Source organism: Zosterops lateralis, assembly GCF_965231275.1.
Source record: "Zosterops lateralis genome assembly, chromosome: 7".
Lineage (NCBI taxonomy): Eukaryota > Metazoa > Chordata > Aves > Passeriformes > Zosteropidae > Zosterops > Zosterops lateralis.
In genome coordinates this window covers 27,179,161-27,201,290 of record NC_139767.1, presented here as the reverse complement: position 1 = coordinate 27,201,290, position 22,130 = coordinate 27,179,161, and the positions used below count along the sequence as shown (strand labels likewise).

The 22,130-nt window shown below is 44.1% G+C and overlaps 1 protein-coding gene across 1 annotated transcript in view; it reads left to right on the top strand.

Moving 5' to 3' along the window:
* The window catches only part of CLASP1 (cytoplasmic linker associated protein 1), a 170,737-nt gene that overhangs the window by 33,424 nt on the left and 115,183 nt on the right, over window positions 1-22,130 (top strand). The window contains exons 3-8 of the mRNA XM_083864759.1: window positions 12,106-12,184; window positions 12,418-12,521; window positions 13,001-13,092; window positions 13,179-13,254; window positions 15,913-16,010; window positions 17,330-17,397. Coding sequence (XP_083720885.1) covers window positions 12,106-12,184; window positions 12,418-12,521; window positions 13,001-13,092; window positions 13,179-13,254; window positions 15,913-16,010; window positions 17,330-17,397 — 517 coding nt within the window. The remainder of the gene's footprint in view (window positions 1-12,105; window positions 12,185-12,417; window positions 12,522-13,000; window positions 13,093-13,178; window positions 13,255-15,912; window positions 16,011-17,329; window positions 17,398-22,130) is intronic.

Sequence of the window (22,130 nt, the reverse complement as noted above, 5' to 3'; positions counted from 1 at the left end):
TACATGTGCACACTCAAATTCCCAGTCCTTTGAAAGATGGAGGAGAAATCTCTTTAAATGGTGATGTGAGTATATGAGTACATCTGCATGGATATTTTTTTCCTGCATCAATAGATCTTAGACTGAACTACATTTGTTACTGGTCTGCATGCTGGCACAGTCCCAACACTGCAGGCAGATGTGTATGAAGAAGCCAAATAATACTTCTTTCCAGCATACAGTACTGCTAGACCTCAGTGTGACAAGTTTATGATAGTAATAATGCTCTGTAGTTCCAGATGAGGATATGAAAACTCATGAAAAACACTACCCTGTATTTCCTGTCTTGCTGTGGTGCAGGAAAGTGCTGTTAACCTACAGGAGGAAAAGAATGAAGGACAAGAAGAGGCATAACTGTAGTTGCATCTGCTTCTGAATCAGTTTGTGGTGTTGATTTTGTGGAAGACTTAGCAACTTATCTCCTTGACTTCTCTTACAGTGTCTGTTCTTAAGAAAAAGCAGCCACTTGATCTCTAACCTGTACTACAAGCAGTGTTATCTGGAAAGCATATTATGTTTCTTTGTGTTATCCTTGGGCACTGTCATATTTTAAATCCTCTATGTTCTCCAGCCTGACATAGCTACTATCTGTGAAACTCAATCTCCAATTCAGCTGAAACAGCCTCTGTGCCACAGACTGCAAGAGACCTGCCAGCAGCAATCCCTCCTCCTTCCTGAATCACTCTGCCACTGACAGACTGATAGAGAAATAGTAATTGAAGCCTATGGCTGCGTGACTTTGAAGTTTTTATACTTTTATCAGATGATGTCAAGTTAAGACCTCCTAGATAAATGAACCAAAAGCCCAATGGCATTTCTTTGCTGAAAAGAATAACTGAATTTCTATTATGACTGGCAGTATTTGAACTTGATGTGTGTGTGTATCTTGCTCCCTGATCCATATTGCAGATCCTTTATTAGTATGCATTAAACACTGCTGAAGTCCAATATTGTCATGGTCCAATCATGTAGCTGGAGTCTTTGGGGGCTACAAATTGTTGCCTAGCTTATACTACCATACATAGAGAAAGATTAAAAAAAATAAGTTTTTCTGTTTCACAGTCTGTCAGCAGGGTCTTACAGGTGGTGACACAGAAGCTCATTAAACCTGTTTTTGGATTGACAGGCTGCTTCTAACTAGAGCATAGAAGTGTTGAAGGTTTTAATGAACAGTTGAAGTCAGTTGCAGCTGAAGACCTGTATGTTAAGAACCAAGTAAAACAAAACACTTTATCTAGAAATGTGACCTGACTGATGTAATTTGAACACTGGGGTGGAGATGGTGTTGAACTAATTGGCCTTCAGAAATAACTTCTCACCTGAATTTATCGGTGAAGCTCATTCTCATGCTAAGAGTAAAGAGTTACTGTTTCATTTTACTCTGTTTGGCATGTGCATAAGGCTGACTGGGATGGGAGGATGCAGTCTGGCTGCCTTTTCATGTCAGGCTAACAATGGCACTTTGTCACATCCAGCATTCCGTCTGTCTTATTTCAGACTTCACAAGACACCAGGTTTTGGAGTTCTAAGAGTGACCGTGCTTTTCCATCTCTGTGAAAGTTGTTGCTTTATTTAAAACAAAAAAAAGTAATGGGACATTTCAGTTAGGAGTATGTGTCTCAAAGGAAACCAATCACTTTTGAGGTTACAGGAGCAGGAAGGCTTACTTAACTTCCAACCTGTATGAATAAAAAGAGATGGTGTAGAATGAAGAGTTTTCAAAGGTTTGGAGGGCACATTTTTAGAGGTATAATTCCCTCTGGCTGATGCATATTTCTCTTAGGGGTGGCATCTAATCTGTGCTTTAAAAATTTCCATCAAGCCTCCCTTAAAATCTCTTGGAGACAAAAATAAGTAAGTAAATCCACCTTTGAATGTATATGTCATGACCACAGGGGCCAGCTGAGTCTCAAGTAGTGTGCAATTTCCTTGGCAAATTGCAATTATTTCAATGTTTCTTCCATAAAACCTGCAGGTTACATTTACTCTTCTTCAAAATTCCTTTTCAGTGTTGCTTCAAGGTTTTATGGTGTTGGGGCACAGAATCTCCTTCCTCCCACTGAAATATGGCACAATACCTTTTTCTGAGTTACGTTAAGTTTCTGCATTTTATAGAGCTATGCTGTGCTATTAACTGCTTGCATGAATATATAGTATATCCTGTTCAGCAGAAAGCAAGAAGGCTGGTCTTGTTAGCAAGTGTCCAGTGAGAACAAACCTCTGGGAAAACAACAGAATTACAAAACAAGGAATCAGTCTTCCAAAATCATGGAAAAATGGTTATTTAAACACTTGATTCAGCTTAGCTAGTGTTATGTTGAAAATAATGTTAAGAGTTGTGAAGGAGAAAAACATAGTAAAAGCCTTGTAAAGGTTGAGTAGAGCCTGCCCAGGAGGTGCCTCCTTGGTCTGCCTGAGCTCCCCCAGGGTGTCAGCTCTTCTGTACCTGTGCTGAACCCTGAGTGGCTTCTTTTGTTACACTTACAGCTTCTGTTCCTCTGATCTATTTCAGTTCTAAAGACTTCTGTTTAAGATAATTAATCCAAGAACTAATGATTTAGTTGAACACTTAATTAATACCTTCTTTTATTAATCCACAAGAATTTGTGGAAACCTCTTAACATGAGGGATGCTTGTTTGTGTAGCTGTGGCACTAGAGCATTGATAGGAGCTATTTTGCCTGACTTGTTTAAATGTGTTTCTAGAGCTGGATATAGAAGCCAAAATGTATGTGGTTTGTCCCTATAATTTTCCAATTGGTTTTCCACTTGTGCTGCTGTCAGCTGCTCAGATGGCTTGTTCTTTTCCCTTAGCAAAATGCTGGCTCCCTCAAACAGTGCAGGATGCAGAATTCCCTTCTCTCTCTCTTCCCTTATTTGCAGTTGATTTTTTTCTAGTTTGTTTGGTTTTGTTTGGCTGAGGTTTTTGGGGTTTTTTTCTGGTTTTGATTTGTTGGGGGAGTAGGGGGTGGGTTGGTTGGTTGTGGGGGGGCAGTTTTGGTCTGTAAAATGCTTGCAGTTGAACAGGTCTGGAGACTGGATAGCCTCAGCCACATGAACATAGAAAAGGCACTGCTTGAGCTGTCTTATCAGTGTCAGCCCATCCTCGTGTCCCAAGCTGAATTTTGTACCAGTGATTGCCAGGCTGTTCACCTCGCTTTGCTGTGGCTGGGCTTCCCCAGGTGCCGTTTGCAGGAGTTTCTCATGGCAGTAAGTTTCTAACACAACTGCAGTAGCCAGTAAAATCTCTCCAGGCAGGTTTTGTTGAAGAGTTGTCCCATGGTGACTGCTATCACCTCTTTCAGATCTGGAATGTCGAGCGAGTTGGTTGATGAGGAGTGGTTTTTGTATGGAATTGGGTTTTCCAGACAGCTTATTTAAAAAGCCACAAGTACACAGCTGGGCCGCAGTGGGACTGCACAGCACTTGGTGCATGTGCTGTTTCCTCCAGAGCAGACATTGCCAAGGCACAAAACTACCCTTGGTGTGTGCAGGTGTCCCAGACCCTGGATACCTGTGGATAGACAGATAGCCTGCCTGAGATTGCAAAGCCTTTTTGGGTTCCTGACCACATGCCAGGCACCCATGTGGCCCGAGGGTGTGCCCTGATTTAGATGCATTGTGCTCCACTGTGCTGTCACATAATTGAGTGTCTGTTGGACACAACTAAAAAGGCGTCTGTTTTCAGTCTGAGGGAGGAAAACAGATGTTTTATTCTCTTGTGAGAGCTCACAGTGATGCATCAGCTGTTGCTCCAGATCTCTATGATGACAGCCAAAAAGGCAAAGGGAAAGACACACAGGTCAAAAGGAGTTAAGGAGATCAACATTAAATAATTTCTGTTTCCTTTGTGTTAAGTGACATGTGGAGTTTGGTACTGAAGCATGTGGAAAGCATTACCCTCTAAGCTAGAATTAGCTTTTAAATGGGCATGGACAGAATCCTTTTTCATTGGTTTCCTAGACCAGATAGATCAAAGTCTTGGAAGAGATCTAACTGCCAAAAGTTAAAAGATACTAAAAATGATGTGTGACTTGATCAAGAACTGTGCTAAGAGCTGGATGTAAGACATGGTTGCAAGAGGCATGCACAGGCTGCAGGGTGGTTGAAGCTGCTGAGCCAAAAGCTGTGTAAGAAAGTCTGCAGAGTGCTAGGCCTTGGGCAGTGGTGTCACTTCACTCAAATGTCCCTGTCCCTTGCAGGATCACACAGCAGCTGAAGCAGAGGGTGCATGCTGACAGCTGCCCAGCTTGCAGATGTGCACTGGTTCATATCTGCTGATGTGAGGTCTGGTTCCACCTGCATAGGCACACTCAGGCGAGCCGGGTCAGCACTGGGACTGTTCTCTTCTGTGTTCTTGTGGCACTGCTTTTTCTGGGGTCCTGGCTTTAGCTGGAGTAGCACTGATGGTAAGCCTCTGAAAGTTTTCCCTTTAAGTTGTTTGACATGAATTGAAAACCAGCTGTTAAGAGTAGTTTGGAGAGGGAGTAAGAGAGAATGGCAAAAGAAGAAACTGGTGTAGTCAACAGCTTAGGCAGTAGCTCTCAGTCTTTGCTGATCTTATTGAACAGTAAGCTGTGGGAAGCATCACGCTCCATGGGCTGTGCTAGATCTTGTGCCTGCTGTAGATGCTGGGCTAGATGTAGCTCAGCTGCACCCCTCTCTGGTTTAGGAGAGACCGGGAAGTGTTTTAACCTGTGCCTTTAAAGGTCATTCTCCGGGCTTTCTCCCGAATGGGTCAGAAAGAGTATGAGCAGGATTCTGGCTGTGAAGTGGTGTCTTCCTCTATGGAATTCCTTTTTTCCAACTCTCACCCCTTTCTCTACCTAGCACCCATCTCTTCACTTTCCTGGGCTATTGTGTCTCTGTGGCCGACAAAGGCATCTTGAACCCTTCTTCTTTTCTGAATGGAGTTCTTCCCTGTTGTACCATTAAGCTGTTGCTGATGGTGTCTGGAGACACTTTTCAAAGGCGTAGGACTGTGTGGTACGTGCTGAGCAGGCAGTCTGTCTGTGCAGGGTGGGAGGTGCTGTGAAAGCTCTAGGTCTTAGGGTGTTTCCAGAGTGTTACAAAGACTGTGGCTACTGAAAATGCTGTTGCATTTTTAATTGCATGTGTTCCTTTCTTCCCAAACAAGGCAAGAACAAAGCTTCATTAACTACAATCTAGCAAGAGCTGTCATCATTGAGTAAGTTTTCTACTCAATTTGGCTGCTGCCTACTCCTCACTACTGTGGCTGCTCTGCCTCCCTGATTGATCCCCAGCTTTTTTCACATTCCCAACAGCTGGTGGGACTTTGGTGTGTCTGCACCCCTTTGGTGCCCTCCTCATGAAGCTGTCCATGCATCCTGTCATCAGTGCATTGCAGTATTGCTGTTACTCATAAAAGCTGGTGTTGAATGGTGTAATCTGGAAGTGCAGATGTTCAGAAGCTTGGGAACTAGTGATCAAGGGGAGTATCTGGATATTTGAACATCCTCACAGTTGTTACTAGATTTTGTGAGCCCTAAGGGAGCAGAAGATTGTCAGTGATTATCTGCTAGGTTGTGTGCTTGCCTTGTTTTTTTCCAGATGCTGTCTAAAACCTCAGAAACACTTCTGTTCCAATTTTAAAATGTGCTGACCCTTTCTATTCCTGTAGTGCTAGAGATGGAGTTGGGGTCAGTGCTTCTGTGCTAGGAGCTTTGAGGTGCTCCAGCTAATACGGTTCTGCCTCGAGGCAGATTCCCAGTGTGATTTCTCACTTGCTCCGTGCACTGTAGCAGCCTTTTGCTGCTAATGGAGGGGAAGGCAATGTTATTAGGCAAAGCAGAGCCTGGTCTGTTAATAAGGCACATTGCTGTGCTGGCAATTGATCAGTTACTATAATAAAGGCTTTCCGTTTTCCTACAAAAACCGAAACAGCACAATGTAATGGTCCTTATATTTTCCTTGCCATATTCTTTTCGCTTTTCTGTAACAGCCTTCATTGAATGAGGTTTCATTATGCCTTGAGCTCTGAGATGCAACTAGTTACCAAAGCTACAAGGAAGTAGTGGTCCTCAAGGTGATCCCAGGGTAAGTTCTCATTAGTGCTCACAGTTATATTATTTTTCCTTCCTGGCTGAAAACCTGGCTGCAAGTGTAAATGCTCAGCTGGGGGCAGTGGAAATGTAGGAACAGTGGCAGTGTTTGTGACTAAGATATTTAACTGCTTTGTCATGAGGAACCAAAGGCAATAGCAGTTGGTAGTGTAGGTGTTTTGTTTTGATGTTGTTCCATGTGAAGACACTAAGCATTGAGTGCTGTCATGCAGGTATCCATCGCTGTAAGGTGCTGTATAAGCAGGACCACCTTTCTGAAACAATGGTGCTGCTCCTGTTTTTCCAGAAGTGTTTGGGTAATTGAGATGTGAAAGTGTGAAGTAAGTTGTAACTCTCCTTTCAACTGCAAAGTCTCCTGTTGTATTACCATGAGTGCTGCTTCCCTGGAGACTTAGCAGACTGTAGTTTGTGTCAGTGGTGATTTACCTGCTGTGCTGTCTGGAGCTTTGACCTTGCTCAGGGTAGAAAAGCCTCCTGTACTGTACAGCAGTGACTCTGCAACTTGTGCTTCCCTCCATGTCCTTTGGAGAGAGTCCAGTGGCTGCTCCTCTTCTCATCATACACAACCACTCAAGGACCAGTTTAGAATCTTTGCAAAACAGGGTGAATTACATCCTTTGGAACTTCCCCTTTCAGTCCCCCTGAGCAGAGGCAGGGTAGGGAGCAGTGTGATTGAGAGGTGACTTGGTCCAGCTCTTTCACTTGGGACATACTTGTCAGCAGATGTCTGCATTTCAGGGTGATCATGTTCTTTTAAGCATCATCCTGTTCATCTTAGTGGAATTTTTGTAGTGATAACTTTTTGCTCTGTGGTGCATTTCCTTTAATTGCTTTGAATTTCTCATGGATTCTACCAAATCTCTAGCTTTTAGATCAAGAGACAGCTGAGGGGCTTTTGTTGGCTTTTTTTACTGGATCCAGAAGATAGTTATTTGAATTTTTTGCTTTTGCTCAGGAAAGGTGCCTTTGTGTCCTAACAGTAGTGATCAAAATACATCTCTGTAGTTATCATTTCTGACAACTTTTTCTTAATGTCTCCCAACATTTAAATAACCTTAGTTCTCCTGGAATTTATTTCACTGTATAACTATACAATTTTAAACAAGTTATTCATCTGTTGCCAGGCTTGTAAATGAAGAACTTTCAATAACCAGAATTTTGCTTATTTTACAAGTGCTTGTGGTTTCATTGGTGTTTTGGTTCACCTAATTCCACCAGGGAATTTGAGGATTTTAAAGGTAATGTCTGCGACAGAATGGATGGTGTATCATCAATCTCGAGAAAGAACCCAAGAATATATATTTCAAGTTTTCCCCCATTCAGCTCTTTGACCATAGCTTGTAGTCATGCCCATAAAACCAGTAAAAACAGCTACTCTTGCTGCCTTTTTGTTTGCTGGTGCTGGTTTTGCAAATTGTGTTGTACAAAAAAACTTAGCATCTATGTCTGTGTGAGGACTGTTGGGCTGGGAAGATGGATTCATGCTTCCAGTGCAGATGTGGTGCTGCCTTGGAAAATGAAATGTTAACTCTTGGAATGGCAGGAGATTGACTATTCCAGGGTGGATGTGGTTATAGTCGTATGCAGGTGGGATACAGAAGTCAGCATTTCAGAAGATGAGTTCACGTTTCTCTGACAGGACTTTGGTTACTGCTGTGCTGACCCAAAATACATGACTTCAAAACTAAATTTGTCAATATCGTCTAACTTCAGCTTGGTCTTGAGTGCCCAGTTCAGTTGTGGGGGATGTTCCACGTTACAAGGAATTAGAACTGCTCTCTCTTTGACTGATCAGCACTGATCAGACTGGCAGTGATGTGCTTGCCTTGGACATCTCAGTGTGTAATCTGAAGTGTTCTCCTTTTTTCAAAAGTATATTAAATTTACTCAAAGTATGCAAGCACTTCTCCATGTTTTTGCTTATGAATCCAAAAGATTATCTAAGCAACTGTTCAAAAAAGACCCTGATTGAATACTTACAACGCTTTTTTTTCATACTGAGATTTAGAAATCTTGTCTTCCATTTCCCATCCCTTCTCCAAAAAAACCCTCTCAGACAGACTTCAAAGTGAAATAGCTAAGCTGTGTCACCGGTGGTGGCAATCAGCATGCTGAAGCAGCATGGAGCAAGCTGCTGTCACAGCTGCTGTAGAAGCTCTCTCCAGTATTCCCGTTTAGGTCCCAAGCTGCCAGGCATGGAAGGTTCAGCAGGAGGCCAGCAGTGTGCAATGACTTTGTGGGGATGTACTGCTCAGCCCTCTGCTGTTTCCCTGCAGAGACAGGGGTAAAGGTTCATGCAGCCACCACCACGTCCCTGCTGTGACATGGTGCAGTGAGTGGAGGGAAGGGCTTGTCTCTCTTCTCCCACCCAGTTTGTCCAGGCCATCAGGGTAGCCTGAGGCTGAGTCACTCTGGTCACTTTGTGCTCAATCAGCTGTTGCTGGATTGTGTAGCTTCTTTACCCTTTTATGGAAGTGTGTTTAGGTGTGTCTTGTTTTAAAGTGGATGGATTTGTCTGCCATGCTTGGTGACCATGTACTGCTGGAGCAGATGATGGTGGGCTGTCTGCTCTCTGATATGGGGAACTGCCTCCAAGTCTTTCAACACCACCCAGATATTAGAGGACAGATGCTTTGCGCTGTTTTTGTTGACCTTTGAAAAAAAGTATTGTCTGTATTGGGAAAGGCTGTGTTGCATCCTGGGAACTAACAAGGGACTTCTTTACTGGGAGAGATGACCTGGCAGTTGGAGAGAGGCAGGAGAAGGGTTTGCTGACAGCCCCTGGCGCCTACAGAAAGGAGACTGAGACAAGACAAAGCAGCAGCAGATGCCAAATGAGCTGAATACTGGGTGGCACAACTTGCTTTATTGACTGTCCTGGGGAACTTCGGGAGGCAAATGAGCAGAGAGGCAGACCCTCAGACTGAGGGCTGTCACTCTGGTTCTGAGATTACTCTTTTGGGGGCCTGTGTAAATAGGAGTCTAAAAGATCTGTGCTGATGTAAAGGCCTGGAATAGCACTGTAGTTATCAGCATAGCAGCATTATCTGGAATTTTGGATGGAGAGCTGCCCTTTCTGTGCCTTGGTGTGGAGCTGTGCCCGCCAGCTTAGCTTCCCTGGGGAGAGGCCTGCCTTGGGATCACGGCAGTGGGGTGGGTGGCTGCTGACAGGGCCCGTCACTGCTCCCGGGGTTCCTCCTGGACCTTGGTGTGTGTTAATCCAGGCACAGCTTCAGGAACTTTTCCAGCAGTGAACGGGTGGGCTCTTCAGTGCAGTCAGTCCAGTGCAGCCAGGGCTGGAATTCAATTAATTCTTTGTTCATTTGCCAGCCATGCTCTCGGTTGTCTGTTATCTGTCTGTAGCCGATCTGGTGACTCTGTCAATCCATACACGATTTCTACTTTCTGCCTCTGACCTTCTGGGTCAGGTGTCACATTGGGGTTGATAAATGAATCCAGCATAGTCGGGAATAACATCTGCTCACCCCAGTTGTTGTTTCCTCAATAGCTGTCCAAGTACCGCTGTAATCATTGTGCTAATTTATAAGGACAACAGCAAAAAGTCGTGCATGGTTTAGCTCCTCCCCCTGGCCTTATCCTGGGGGTGAACTGCAGGGTATGTTTGCACTGTGCATGTGTTTCCTTTTATGTTTGAGCTGATGAGTTCCCCTCACTCTTCCTGGCTTGCGGGCAGTTTGAAGAAGAGATGGATTCCTTCCTCTCCCGGGATCGAATTTATCCCTGGGGCACATCTCTGTAATTGCAGGCAGCACACTTATCTCTGTGCAGGATGCTGCCCTGATGGGACTCTGATCAGGCAGCTGCGAATGGCGACTGGCACTCGGAGTCCCATTGACTTCCCCTAAAAGCATCTCTGCACTGATGAGATCTGGAGCCCCCCCTCTGGCTGGGGCTCTGCCCCGGACTCCAGCGAGCCGGCAGACACGGGCAGCGGTACAGCTTAGGGTGGCTGGCTGAGCATTTGTCAATGGTAGATTAAATCCACTGTGCGAGATGAATGTGAAAACGAAACAAAGCTTAATAGAAGCACGAGGAAAATTCTCCTTTGGTGTATGAATAAATGATGAATTAAAAATTGACGGCGTTGAAGGGTCTGTTACTGTGAGGGGAGAAGACTGCAGGAGCTCTTTGGAGAATGTGAAACTATGCTGGGAGAAGTTAGGATCCACGGGTTTGTATTTAGGAAGGTTTTTTTCACAGGAGATTTGGCATGGAGTAGTCGGCTGTTTCCCCTGCCATACCACGCATAGCTCCCCGGGTGTTAGGGAGCGGAATTTGGAGTGAATCCATGTGACAAGCCGAGGGCTGTGGGCTGAGCGCTGATGGCGAGTACCGCGAGGGGCTCCCCGTGCGGCTCTGCCGGGAGCGGCGCTTGTTGATAGAGGGGGGAGGGAGAATTGCAGCCCCTCGGGCAGCGGGGCCGGGGGCTGCGGGGGCGGCACCAAGAGGCCGCAGCACCGCAAAGGTCCCCCAAGGCGCCGCGGGGTGCCCGGGGGGGCTCGGGGTGAGAGTTGTTGAGGACGCGCCGCGCACACGCCGCGGTGCGAGGTTCCAAAAATTGCGCCGCGCACGGGGCGGGCGCTGCTGTGTTGTTTAAGGCGTTAGCAGGGCTGCTCTCGCCATTCGCTCATTGAGCAGCCGCGCAACCCCCAGATAAGGACGGTTGGCGGCAACTCCGCCCCGCCCGCCCGTCGGGGAGCGCGAACCGCGCCTAGGTCCCGGCGAGCGGCGGCGCGGCCCCGGCCCGTCCGCGGCCCGATGCCCGACCCGGGGGTGTGCACCCCGCGGGGCCCGGCGCGTCCCGGCGGCTCCGACCCGGCTTGGAGCCCCTCGGTAGCGGCGCTACCCAGAGTGCCCCGCGCCAGGCTGGCGGAAATTTGCATAGAGGGCGGGACCTCCGCGCAGCGCCAGCTGTGACAGAGCGCGCCCTCTGCCGAGCGGCCGCGGCACTGCAGGCACGGCCCCCGTTATCTCCGGGGAGCGCGCAGATAACGCGAGTCTGCGGGATGTCTGCGCGCCCTGTACGTGCACACGCGGGTGGGTCTGTGCTGGGACAGGCAGTGCAGATAGGCCTTTGTACAGACAGCTCTGTGTGTGCACAACGAGTACAGCTATGTGTGTGTGTACATACACACTTGTGTGAATGTACAGGGGTATAAATATATGTGTGCATGACAGTATCATAGAGTATCCTGAGCTGGAAGTGACTCACCAGGATCATAAACTGCAATTCCTGGCTCTTGCATAGGAAAACCCCAACAATCCCATATGTGCCTGAGAGCCATGTCCAAACACTCCTTGGGCTCTGGCGTGCTTGGGGCCATAACCACTGCCCTGGTTCTTTGTGTATATATGTACAGTTGTGTGTATGTAGAGGGAGTGCTGGTATGCCTATATATGTACACTTGTGTGTATGCACAGGGAGCTGGGCTGTGTTGGAACAGCCCCAGTGGCACCACTTCAGAAGCCTGGCTGTCCCTAACACTTCCAGGCATGATTAACCTCGGTGCTTATCCAGAAATTTAGGGGAAAAAGGTCTCATACCAGCATGATCACAATCTAGAGGATTATGCAAAGTGTTCCACATACAGGCTACACAGTACATTCAGTATGTGATGTACCTTTTTTTGGTAAGTAAGCATAGTTAATCAGAGCAGGTTTTCTGATCTGCAGCCTGTCGTGAAGCGTCTCTCAAATGAGATGTCTCTCTTGGAATTCCAATTGCGTCATAAAAGTATTTGGGTTAGTTTCTACCAGTAAATAATTAAGCAACTCTTATTGCATACAATTTTCTAATTATAATTGTAATAATGGCAATTAATTAGAAATGCTAGTTACAGCAAATACTGAAATGGTTTATGCACGTGATTTGTGTATTGCACATCTATACATATGAATTTTGCCCTGAGCAGCAATCAGAGTTGCAGTGCACTCTTAATTCATTGCCTGTTCTGTGCTTGCAGGTGGTTCTCCTGGGGATTGACATCATCTCTGCACTGGTGTCCCGCTTGCAAGATCGTTTCAAGGCCCAGATTGGCACAGGTGAGGGGTCTCTGTGGGTGTCACCATGATTCTGCCAGCACCTGCACTGCTGCGGGACTCAGAGCTGTCTTCCCAGGAGAGCTCTTGGGAGGCTCTTGGTGGTTTTCAGATTCTGCTGAGGGGCAGCAGGGCTGGTGCCTCCACTGGGCTTTGGATGGGGAGAGCAGAGGGGTTCTGCCACTGTTACAGTTTTTTTCCTGAGGGAATTGAATGTTCCTGTTTTCTCTCCTTAGTGCTGCCAAGTTTACTTGATAGGCTGGGAGACTCTAAGGACTCAGTGAGGGAGCAGGATCAGACCTTGCTGCTGAAAATCATGGATCAAGCTGCTAACCCTCAGGTATGTTCAACAGCCCTCCACAACATGAGTCACTGGCTGTGTAAGAAAATGAAAACTTTTTCCTGTCAGAAGGTTTTCTCTGCCATTTTTCTATCTGAAATGGCTTAATCTCCCTATGCTTTGTTATAAAATATTTGCTTCACTTGGGAAGGCTATTGCCTGACAGGATATACATGGGAGCATGTCAATGGATTTCCCAAGGATGGGATGGGTGTATGTCAAGAGTTATTGTTCCAGGTTTTTGGAAGTTACTTACTTTCTGTAATTATTAGTGTTGTTTTAGGTAGTGGGGAGTTACTGTGAAGTCAGCACAAAACAAAGATTTACTCTGATCTAAAAGTATCTTGCTCCTTTGTGTCCTTTCTGCTTGGGTGGGTGTAAAGCTTACATTTGAGCTCCAGAGGTGGTTTGGTGTATGTCTCCTGGAAGACAGAATCTGTTTCTTACCCCATCTCATTTTTTCTCTTTCCTGTCTGCAGTATGTGTGGGACAGGATGCTGGGAGGATTCAAACACAAGAATTTTCGGACAAGAGAAGGGATTTGCCTCTGCCTTATTGCAACACTCAATGCGTAAGTCAGAACCTTCTGCAAACCTGTGTTGTGTACATGAGTGTGCTCTGTGATTCATAATGGTGCTTTTTGTTCTTTGTTCCCAGATCTGGAGCTCAGAGTTTAACACTGAGTAAGATAGTGCCACATATATGTAACTTACTTGGAGATCCAAACAGCCAGGTGAGCTTTTGCTGTGAGTCACATCTAAAGGTTGTGCTGGTTGCCTTGTTGGTAAATGAGCTAATTGTGCTGCTGGTGGTGAGCTCTGAACAATGCTCTGCACACAGAACCCTTGGCTGGTTTTGGAGAGGTATGATTTGAAGTATGTCCAAACCAGCATATCAGTTACTCCAAGGGTTCAGCAGAACAACATGAATCTGCAGATGAGATGAACAAAAGAGGGAAACCCTTGTGGGAAGGGAACTCCTGTGCCTACGAGCCTGAATACAGGGGAGGCTGTGGGAGTTCTTCTGGGCCCAGTGCAGCACCCCTCACCTTCAGAGAGAAACCAGTCTGGGCAGGGAGGGCAAATGGGGCCAGTCAGACAGCCTGGCCTTCTGCACTGTCAGACTGTACAGGCAGCTTCTGAATGGAGGGTGAAGACAATCTGTACCAGGGCCCTTAAGCAGTGATGCAGCCCAATGAAAATATAAGTGGAATAAAATCTATTACTCCTAAGTGTTTTTTGTCTTCTTTGAAATTAGATGCATGTATGTGGGGTTACTGAGGAGAGGGAAGTGTAGAAGTAGTGTTCAAACTCATTGTGTAATTTGTACTAGCAGTTTTTGAATAATGCTGTTGGTTGTTCTGCCAGCATAGGTGACACATCTGTGATCCAGATCTGGAGAGAGAGTTCAGCTGGAAGGAGGTGTGGGGTGTCCAGCTGGAGGATGGATTTATGTCTGCTCTGGGGAGTTGGCCATGTTTCTGTGGCTGTCAGGGGATTGCCTTGCTAAGGGGAGGACTCAGAGTGAGGCAGCCTTGTGCCAGTGCAGGATGCTAAACCCATTACTCCAAGAAATTTAATTTAGAGTCCTCTGTAGTTCTGAGCTGGCCCTAAGCAAGCTGTTACTCTCCAAGGAAATCCTGGGTTTAAGCTTGGACTTGTTAAACACACAAGTGCCTTGGTCCTGCCATAGGTGAACTGTTGAATGAATTGGAAAGTTGGTGAGAGCACTGAGACATTTTCCCTCTGTGCTGCCTCTTCCTTTTGCCTGGCACAGGTCATTGTCCTGTATCCAGCTGCAGGGGGAAACAAAGCTGAGCTTTTTCCCTTTCTCGTGGGTCTGGTTCCTCATGCCTAGAAAGCCCATGCCTGAACTGGTCAGACAAAAATCGCTGTGACAGTGGCTCTGGGTGAAACAGTGCCTCCCCTGGGGCAGGGGCTGGTCCTGGGCTCCCCTGGAGCTGCTGCTGTGCTGCTGGTTCCTCCTGATCGCTGGGAGACTTGCTGGGCTCGGTCACTGCTGCCCTCTCTTGGAGAGAGGATCGAGAAACAGTTCCAGGTCAAGTCCAGTTTTTTTTTTTTTTTTCTTTTGTTGTGGATGTGGAAGCTGCTCCATTAGAACCTTTTTCAGAAATAGTCCTTTTGTTGTTTTCAGCTAATGCAGTTGAGTAATCCAATGTGCATCTGGTGTGACAACAGTGCTTAAACTCTCATCGTTTTCTCAAAAATAAAATCACTAAAGCTTTGTTATTGCTGGGTTAGACTAAAGCAAGTATGATGGTGGGGCCTCCTTTCCTTGCTCCTTGGGATTAACACAGTCCTGCAGCTGTGCCTCTGCTTAACTGAACACACAGAGGCAATCCTTGCTCTGCACAGGCTGGGTTGGGGTCTGCATACCCACAAACTGGGGCACCAAAGAATCCCCACAGGCTGCTGTGCCCAGCAGCATTGGTACCAAATGGGGCTGAGGGGCAGGATGAGAGGCAAGAGCTCTGAGTAAGGGCTGTCATGAGTGGAGGGGATGTTTGGAGGCTGGCAGTGACCTGAGTGGGAAGGCTGCAGAGCAGGAGAGTGGGGTGAGGTGGATGTCAGTCAGGTGTCAGGGTTTTCTTTGGCTAGGAGGCAGGGAATGTGTGCCTGCCCTTTGACTCCCACCCATAGGTAGTTGTAACTTCTGTCCTCAGGATATTGCATGTCTAGTCCTGGGGGGGTGTGTGGGTAACTGCTGGGCCAACTTCTGAGAAGCAGAAGTGCACAGCTCTGTAGGTCGTTTTGTAGGCAGAGCATATAGCTTGTTTACCTTCTCTGCCTGCTGTTTTAGTGGAGGAAGGGCTTAAGTACAGAAAGGTGACACGTTAATCAGATTTATGTCTCTTCTGTTGGCTGGAGGGAAGGATGTGCTCAGCAATTTCTTGCAAATCAGTTTGGAAAATATGCAAAATGCATGGTGACTCAGGTGCTTGATAACTCCTCCTCCCTTCCTCCCTGTTTTGCTATCAACATAGAAACGTAAGTTTCTAAGACAGCATTAAAAGTCAGTTTATTTTATAATATCCCACTAATATAAAGTCTGTTTGTGTCTCTATCCTTTTTTCATCCAGTAAATGTACCCATTGTACACAATGGGAGGAGTTTGGCAAAGGCAGCCAAGCTGCTTCTGCAGGAAATTTTTCATCTTGCACCTTCACTGCCTTTTCAATTCAATTACCCGCTGATACTGTTAACATGTGAAAGGCAGGGTGGGAAGCTTCTTCATGAGCTGCGTGGTAATGTGTCAGTGGCAACTGTTGTTGCTGAGAAATACACAAATTTAATTCTCTAAGGTCAGACTTATTAGAGATTATTAATTTAAATTGTAAAGATGGTTGATTTCTCTCATCTCTCACATGCAGGTTCGAGATGCAGCAATAAACAGCCTTGTGGAAATTTACAGACATGTTGGTGAACGTGTAAGGGCTGATCTCAGTAAAAAAGGGTTACCCCAGTCTCGGTAAGTTGAGAATACCCTGAGATCTTCACTATTATTGGGCTGCTTTTTATTCCCTCCCTTCCCTCAGAAGACTTCAGGAGCCACATGATTGAACCGTTTCCTGGGATCATTTTTTCATTTTTTATTTTTTAATCTGATAAATACTCAGATTTACTTAATGCAGATCCTGTACCTTTGCCCAAGTATACTACAGTATCTTTGGAAAACCACAGAAAATATTACAGATGTTTAGTTAACTGATTTAAGATTAAGGAAATTAATATTTTTTTCTGTATGTTCTGCATATGTAGAGAGGAGACACTTCAGAATAGCTTGTGTTTCTGCAACTTAGACTGTAATAAACAACAAAAACTCACAAACAAAAGAATCCTTTTTAAGATTTTATTTAAAACAAAAGCAGCTTCCCTCCCTTGCCCCCCTCCTTCACCCCCACTTAAACATTAAACAAGAAGCAATCAAACCTATGTCAAAACCAAAGCCATGTCCCTCTGCTTCTGCCATTTCAGGTGTGTTAGAAAGCTGCTCTGCATCTTGCCTCCAGTGCTCGGGGCAGAGCATGGTTAAACCTGAAGATGGGGTACATGGCAGCTTGTCAGTGCTCAGGGGGAAGAGGTGGTTTTAGAGTTGGGGTACATGCAGGTGGAGGCAGCACTGCTGCCCCTTGTTCTCCAGTGGAAACATCTGTTCCCACAATGTGCCTTAAAGTAATAAACTCACTGGGAAGGAGTGATGACGTGTGATAAGGATCTTCTGCTCTGCTAAACCTGTGACATAAATGGGAAGGTGTCGGGGCCAAAGATAAATGTTATGTAAAGTTGGTTTTTAGGGGTGTGTTTTGTGGTATTTCTGTAAATAGTTAAGCTAGACAAAGTGGTGATGAACTGGAAGCGCATCTACAATGAGCCATATTACATCTTCAGGAATGTATTATTTTCAATTATATCTCAGGTTTTCCTTTCAGCTGTGTTGATGTTGGCTTTTTTAATTTTAAAGTAACTTCATTCCATTGACATTTGCAGCTGACATTTTTGGCAGTGCTCCCAATGACCCGAGTGAAGCCAAATCTGTTCTATAACATCATAAGATGTTAGAATTTGATTGCCCAGGGAAGTGGTGGAATCACCATCCCTGGAAATGTTCAAAAGCCACATGGATGTGGCATTTGAGGACATGGTTTAGTAGTAAACATGGAGGTGCTGGGTTAAAGGTTGAACTCAATGGTCTTAGAGGTCTTTTCCAACCCCAGTGACTTTATGATTCTAATATTCCTAAAATTTATATTCAGTTGTTCATTGAGTATTTCTTTAACTTTCAAACAGATTGAATGTAATTTTTACAAAATTCGATGAGGTCCAAAAATCTGGAAACATGGTCCAGACTTCAGTTGGTGAGTAGAAGTACTTGTATTATTTTTTTAGTGCTTTTAGCAATTTTCAATTGGTGAGGCATTCAAATGGGTATAGAGCAGGCATTCTGTTAGGGGAAGCAAGTATGGTGATTGTTCATAAATATACACTGTGCTTTTGCAACAAATAAAATGAGTGTTTAGTTTTTTGTGTTTTTGTAGTATCAGAAGGAGAAGGAAGCCTAAGTTTTGAGAAGCGAAGGTGGTGCTGTAGCTGTCTTCTTTTCCTCTTGAGTTACATTAGGGAAATCCATCTCCTGTTCTCAAGTCCATGTGCATGTAAATTGTTCATAAGGTAAATTAAATAGTAATTTCAGAGAAGAATTGCCTTTTCAGTTTAATGCCCTAAAAGGCACAGAGAGTGTACACAATAATTCAGCAGTGTTCTGTTTAAAGCTCGTGTTTGTATTTTGCAGTTCCTAAGTGTCCTGAGGTTCCTCCCAAATCTGTCCCAAACCAGGACACTAATTTTGCATATTTTGTATGTTTAGGACTGATAGCCAAAGACCCTTATCAGAGCCTTAATGCTGTCTTGTTTGAGACTAGTATTTTGCTTACTGTAATAGCAAGTGTTTATTACTGTGTTTACAGATAAGGTTACCAGCTAGGAAGTAATTTTAATAGGTATCACTCCTTGTTTAACAATAGATTTTTGTGAGAATTCTTGGTGAGGAAATGCACGTTTCTGCTGACAGTTGAGGAGAGCAGATGAATGTGAGTTCCTTTCAAGCTTACACCCTCTGCAATGCCAGGAGCAGGGAAGATGATGTCCTAGTCATTCCCATCATGCTCTTGGAAGTCAAGAGAGCAGAGAGGTGTTCTCTCTTTTAAATACGAAGATACCTTTTTTATTTCTGGGCACCATTTTTCTTGCCATAACCATTTTACAGCACAGTAAACTTCGTCCCTGCAGAAACAATAAAATTAACTGATTTGAAAATCCTGAAGTTATAGTTTGGATTATTCAGAAATGTGATGTATTATCTTGTATGTTTGAGAATGATGAAGACGTAGTACAGGTTCCTCTGTGATGGAATGAGTTAAAATGACATTTTTGCATAATAAGGGAGTATTTTTTCTGTACAGGTGGATGAGGCTTACAGGGTGAAAAAAGTGCAGATGAGAAACAAATGTCCTTGTTCTTTTTTTAACAGGTGGGAGGGGAAGTAAATATTTAATCCTTTAGCAAACTTGTTTGGGTTCCCAACCTCCAGGTGATTTCTCTGAAACCCTTACTCAAACTAAAACAGATTTACTGCTGATTCAACTTCCATGCTTTCTGCTTGGCTAGGCTAAGGTGGAATTTTTGTCTTGCTAGCAGTGGAATAGAATGGGTTTTCAAAAAAAGAAAAAGCAATTTGATACATCATTATACTGTGTAGATTGCTCTTATTTGGTGTTTCTAGCAGGCAGACTTGTGATCTGAGATGTATTGGTACATCTAAAGCATTGGTGTGTACCAGATCTACTTTCAGGCTTTATTGAAAATTATTTTTTAATACTCCTCTGTCACTGTTTCAGTGAAAGATTTACCTTTTTTTTGTGCATAGAGGTCCTGAGACCTTATGATCCTCATCTTCTGTCCTTGACTCCATGGATAGGCTTTCAGGACTTCCCAGTGCAAGTACTCCTGTATTCTTCATTCTGTTTAATTTGATCTTCTGATGTCTCACTGTTCTTGCTTGTGCTGTGGCAGGATGCAATCTCTGGAGTCTGTGTATGGGTAGGATTTCTCCTCAGTAGAATCTCCTGTGTGAACATTGAGACAATGTAGCCTGAGAGGAAAAGGGAGAGTGGAAGAGTGTTAAGGGTCAAAGACAGCAAAACATAGGATCTCCTACTGTTCTGCCCTATCTTCCCTAGAAATGAAAAAGTCTATAGTTGCAGAGTTCAAGTAGTTCTCATTTGTGAAGTTAGTAATGATAACATTATTTATTGACATCTTTTGTGTGTGTTTGAGGGGAGGGTTTAGTTTCCCTTAGTGCCATAGGCTTGTTTGTTGTTTCTTCCTTGCCCTCCAAGCACAGCACAAATACAGTGTTACATGGTTGTCCTATCTCATGTGTCAACAGCTCTGTGCAACTTTCAGTTTATCTTTTTGAGCTTGTGTAAGCCAGCAAAAGGAGGCTTATCTTCACCCACGGTTACAAGTTTATTGTGGCCTAAAGGCAAGCTAAGTTTGTCAGGTTTCTTGTGTCCCTGACACTTTCTGAACAAAGGTGACACTTTCAGCAGTTGTCAAAGTCACCAGGGAGGATAGTGATAGATACTGCTCATGCAAAAGATTTGCCTTTCTCAGGAAATAGTAGAAATACCTCAGCCTTGTTAACCCTTTGAATCTGGCAGAGTGGTTGGATGGGTGACTATGAATGTGTTTCTCTTGTGGGTAACCACAAGAGCAAGCTGTTGGCTGAAAGGTCACTCATAACTGAGCACCAGACTTGTGCTAATTACAACGAGACTTGAAAGTGGTTGTCAAACCTCTCTTATCACAGAACACAGTGGTACTGGGCAGCTGGGACAGCAGCTGTGGCTTCTAGAATGGTGGAACACAGTAAAAACTGGTCTCTTGGCTCTGTGACTGCTGTTTGGGATGACAGTTTCCTCTACCAGTTCACTGAGGATTCAAGTAAAAGGAAGGAATTGCAGCAGCGCTATTTGTCTATCAGGAGTACTTTGGAGATTATTGAGTTGCTCTAACTTGTTAAAGGTTTTATATCTAGTGGTTCCCAAGACACAAATGAACAGAAATCTTTCACAGACTATTAGAAAAGTTGCTTAAAATAATAGGACATTTTCTTAACCCAGAGAAGAAATCTAATGAATCAGCTCTGATCAGACTGTGAATTTCAAGTGTCTGAAAATAATTCATGTTTTGTTTTTGCTTATCTTTCTGTACTGTAGTCCATTAGTGCTTGTTTGACTTTATCTTGAATTGTTTGATTGGCTTTTTTTAGCTAGGCTTTGTTTTTATCATTTAGTAACACAAGAATCAAATGCATAGTGCGGTGGGGGAGGTTTGCATAGTAATCTGAGGTGTTTCATTAAGTCGGGGGAGGTTTTGGAATGCCCAAGTATGCTGCTTGTTGCTAGGCTACCAGCAGCCCTTATAGCTAGAATAGGAAGTTAAAATCCATGCTGGATTTCTCGATGATTCTCAGTGCATCTCTGTTTTGTTATTTGGCATATAATTAGTCAGCCTCTTGAAGCAAAAATTATAGTTTTTCCCCCTTTGGGCTTTCAGCAAGCTAATTATTTTCTGTGTAACTGCTTTTGCTAATTATGCAGATGCCTTATTCCCCTGGGACAAATACATTTTCAGCATGAAAGAGCCAGTAATTGCCAGCTAGTCAGCTGTTGTCTTTGAGTGGCATTGTGTGATGATCTTTAGTTGGATGTGATACAGAGAGGCTGTTGGACAGAGATTCCAAGAAATGCAGGCTGTATGATTTTCCTTGGTATTATCTGGAAGGACCTTAACATAAACTCTGCAGAATTTCCATGGATTTCAGTTGACTTTGAAATCAGACTTGGACTCCAGAAGAGTTTATAATCAAATTTCAGTACAGATTAAGAATAAAATTAATTATCTACTAAAAAATACAGACTGATAGGAGTCAGTGACCCAAACCAAAGATATAAGCGACCAAAATGTTTCAGTGTGTTTTTTATGCTTTTGATCATTGTGATATCCTAATATGATACTCTTTGATGTAAGCCTTCATTTTATTTATGTAGGTCACAAAATTTTTGGGAGATGCATTTATATTTGTGCCTGAAGGGATGATGTGGTGGTATTCCTGTGGGCAAGGAGGGCATTGAACCTTCTTGTTGATGTTGAATTTTGGCTCAGAAGAACAAGCTTTAGGGATGGTGGAGGTGGTAGTGTTCTTGGGCTGGAGGGAAAGCAAAGCAGGAGATCTTAAAGCCAGAATTCTGGAGCTGAGATCTCTCCCCCACGGATACTTGCATGGAGTAAGGTGAGGGGAGGATGCAATTTTGGTAGCTGACTGCATGAGTGTGTGTTCTAAGAGTAAGCAAGTTAATTAAAACAGTGCTAAAATAAAAGATGCGATAATTTCAGTTACTGAAAACCTATGAAGAGGGAGCAATGCTACTTTTCAGTGGATCTACTTCTATATTTGGGAGGGTGTATAAGATAAATATGCTATTTACCAAATGAATTCTGTTTGTGAAGTGGAGAACTTGGAGTTAAATAGATGAAAACTAGAACTATTTTAGATTCCCATGTTTTGCTGGTAATAAAGCTGAGTCATTGGAAGCTATTTTGATAATTATTATATGAAGGAAAATCACCCACATTTGCCAAGTGATGCTGTGCATATGAGGGTTGAATACTGTTTGTTTGTCAACACACATCCAAGCAGCAGAATTGCAGACAGGAAGGAAGGACAACTGTCCGGGATAACAGATATTTTGAACCAGTAAAAGCTGCACTGTGCTTTTTTGCATTCATACCTCCTTGTGCAATTAAATTTCCATTATGGCTTGCTCTCTATTAATGCAGTTCTCAAGCTGAAATACGAAGTGAAATAGAAGATTGATTTCATTGACTCAGCATATTTAGGGCGTGAAAAAAGCAAATAAATACCTCTTCACTTGTGTGGGATCTGTGAGAGAGCAGTAATGTCTGATATTTGAATGAACACCATTAACTGATAGTACATCCTTGTGGAAGGTATAAATGGACAAGA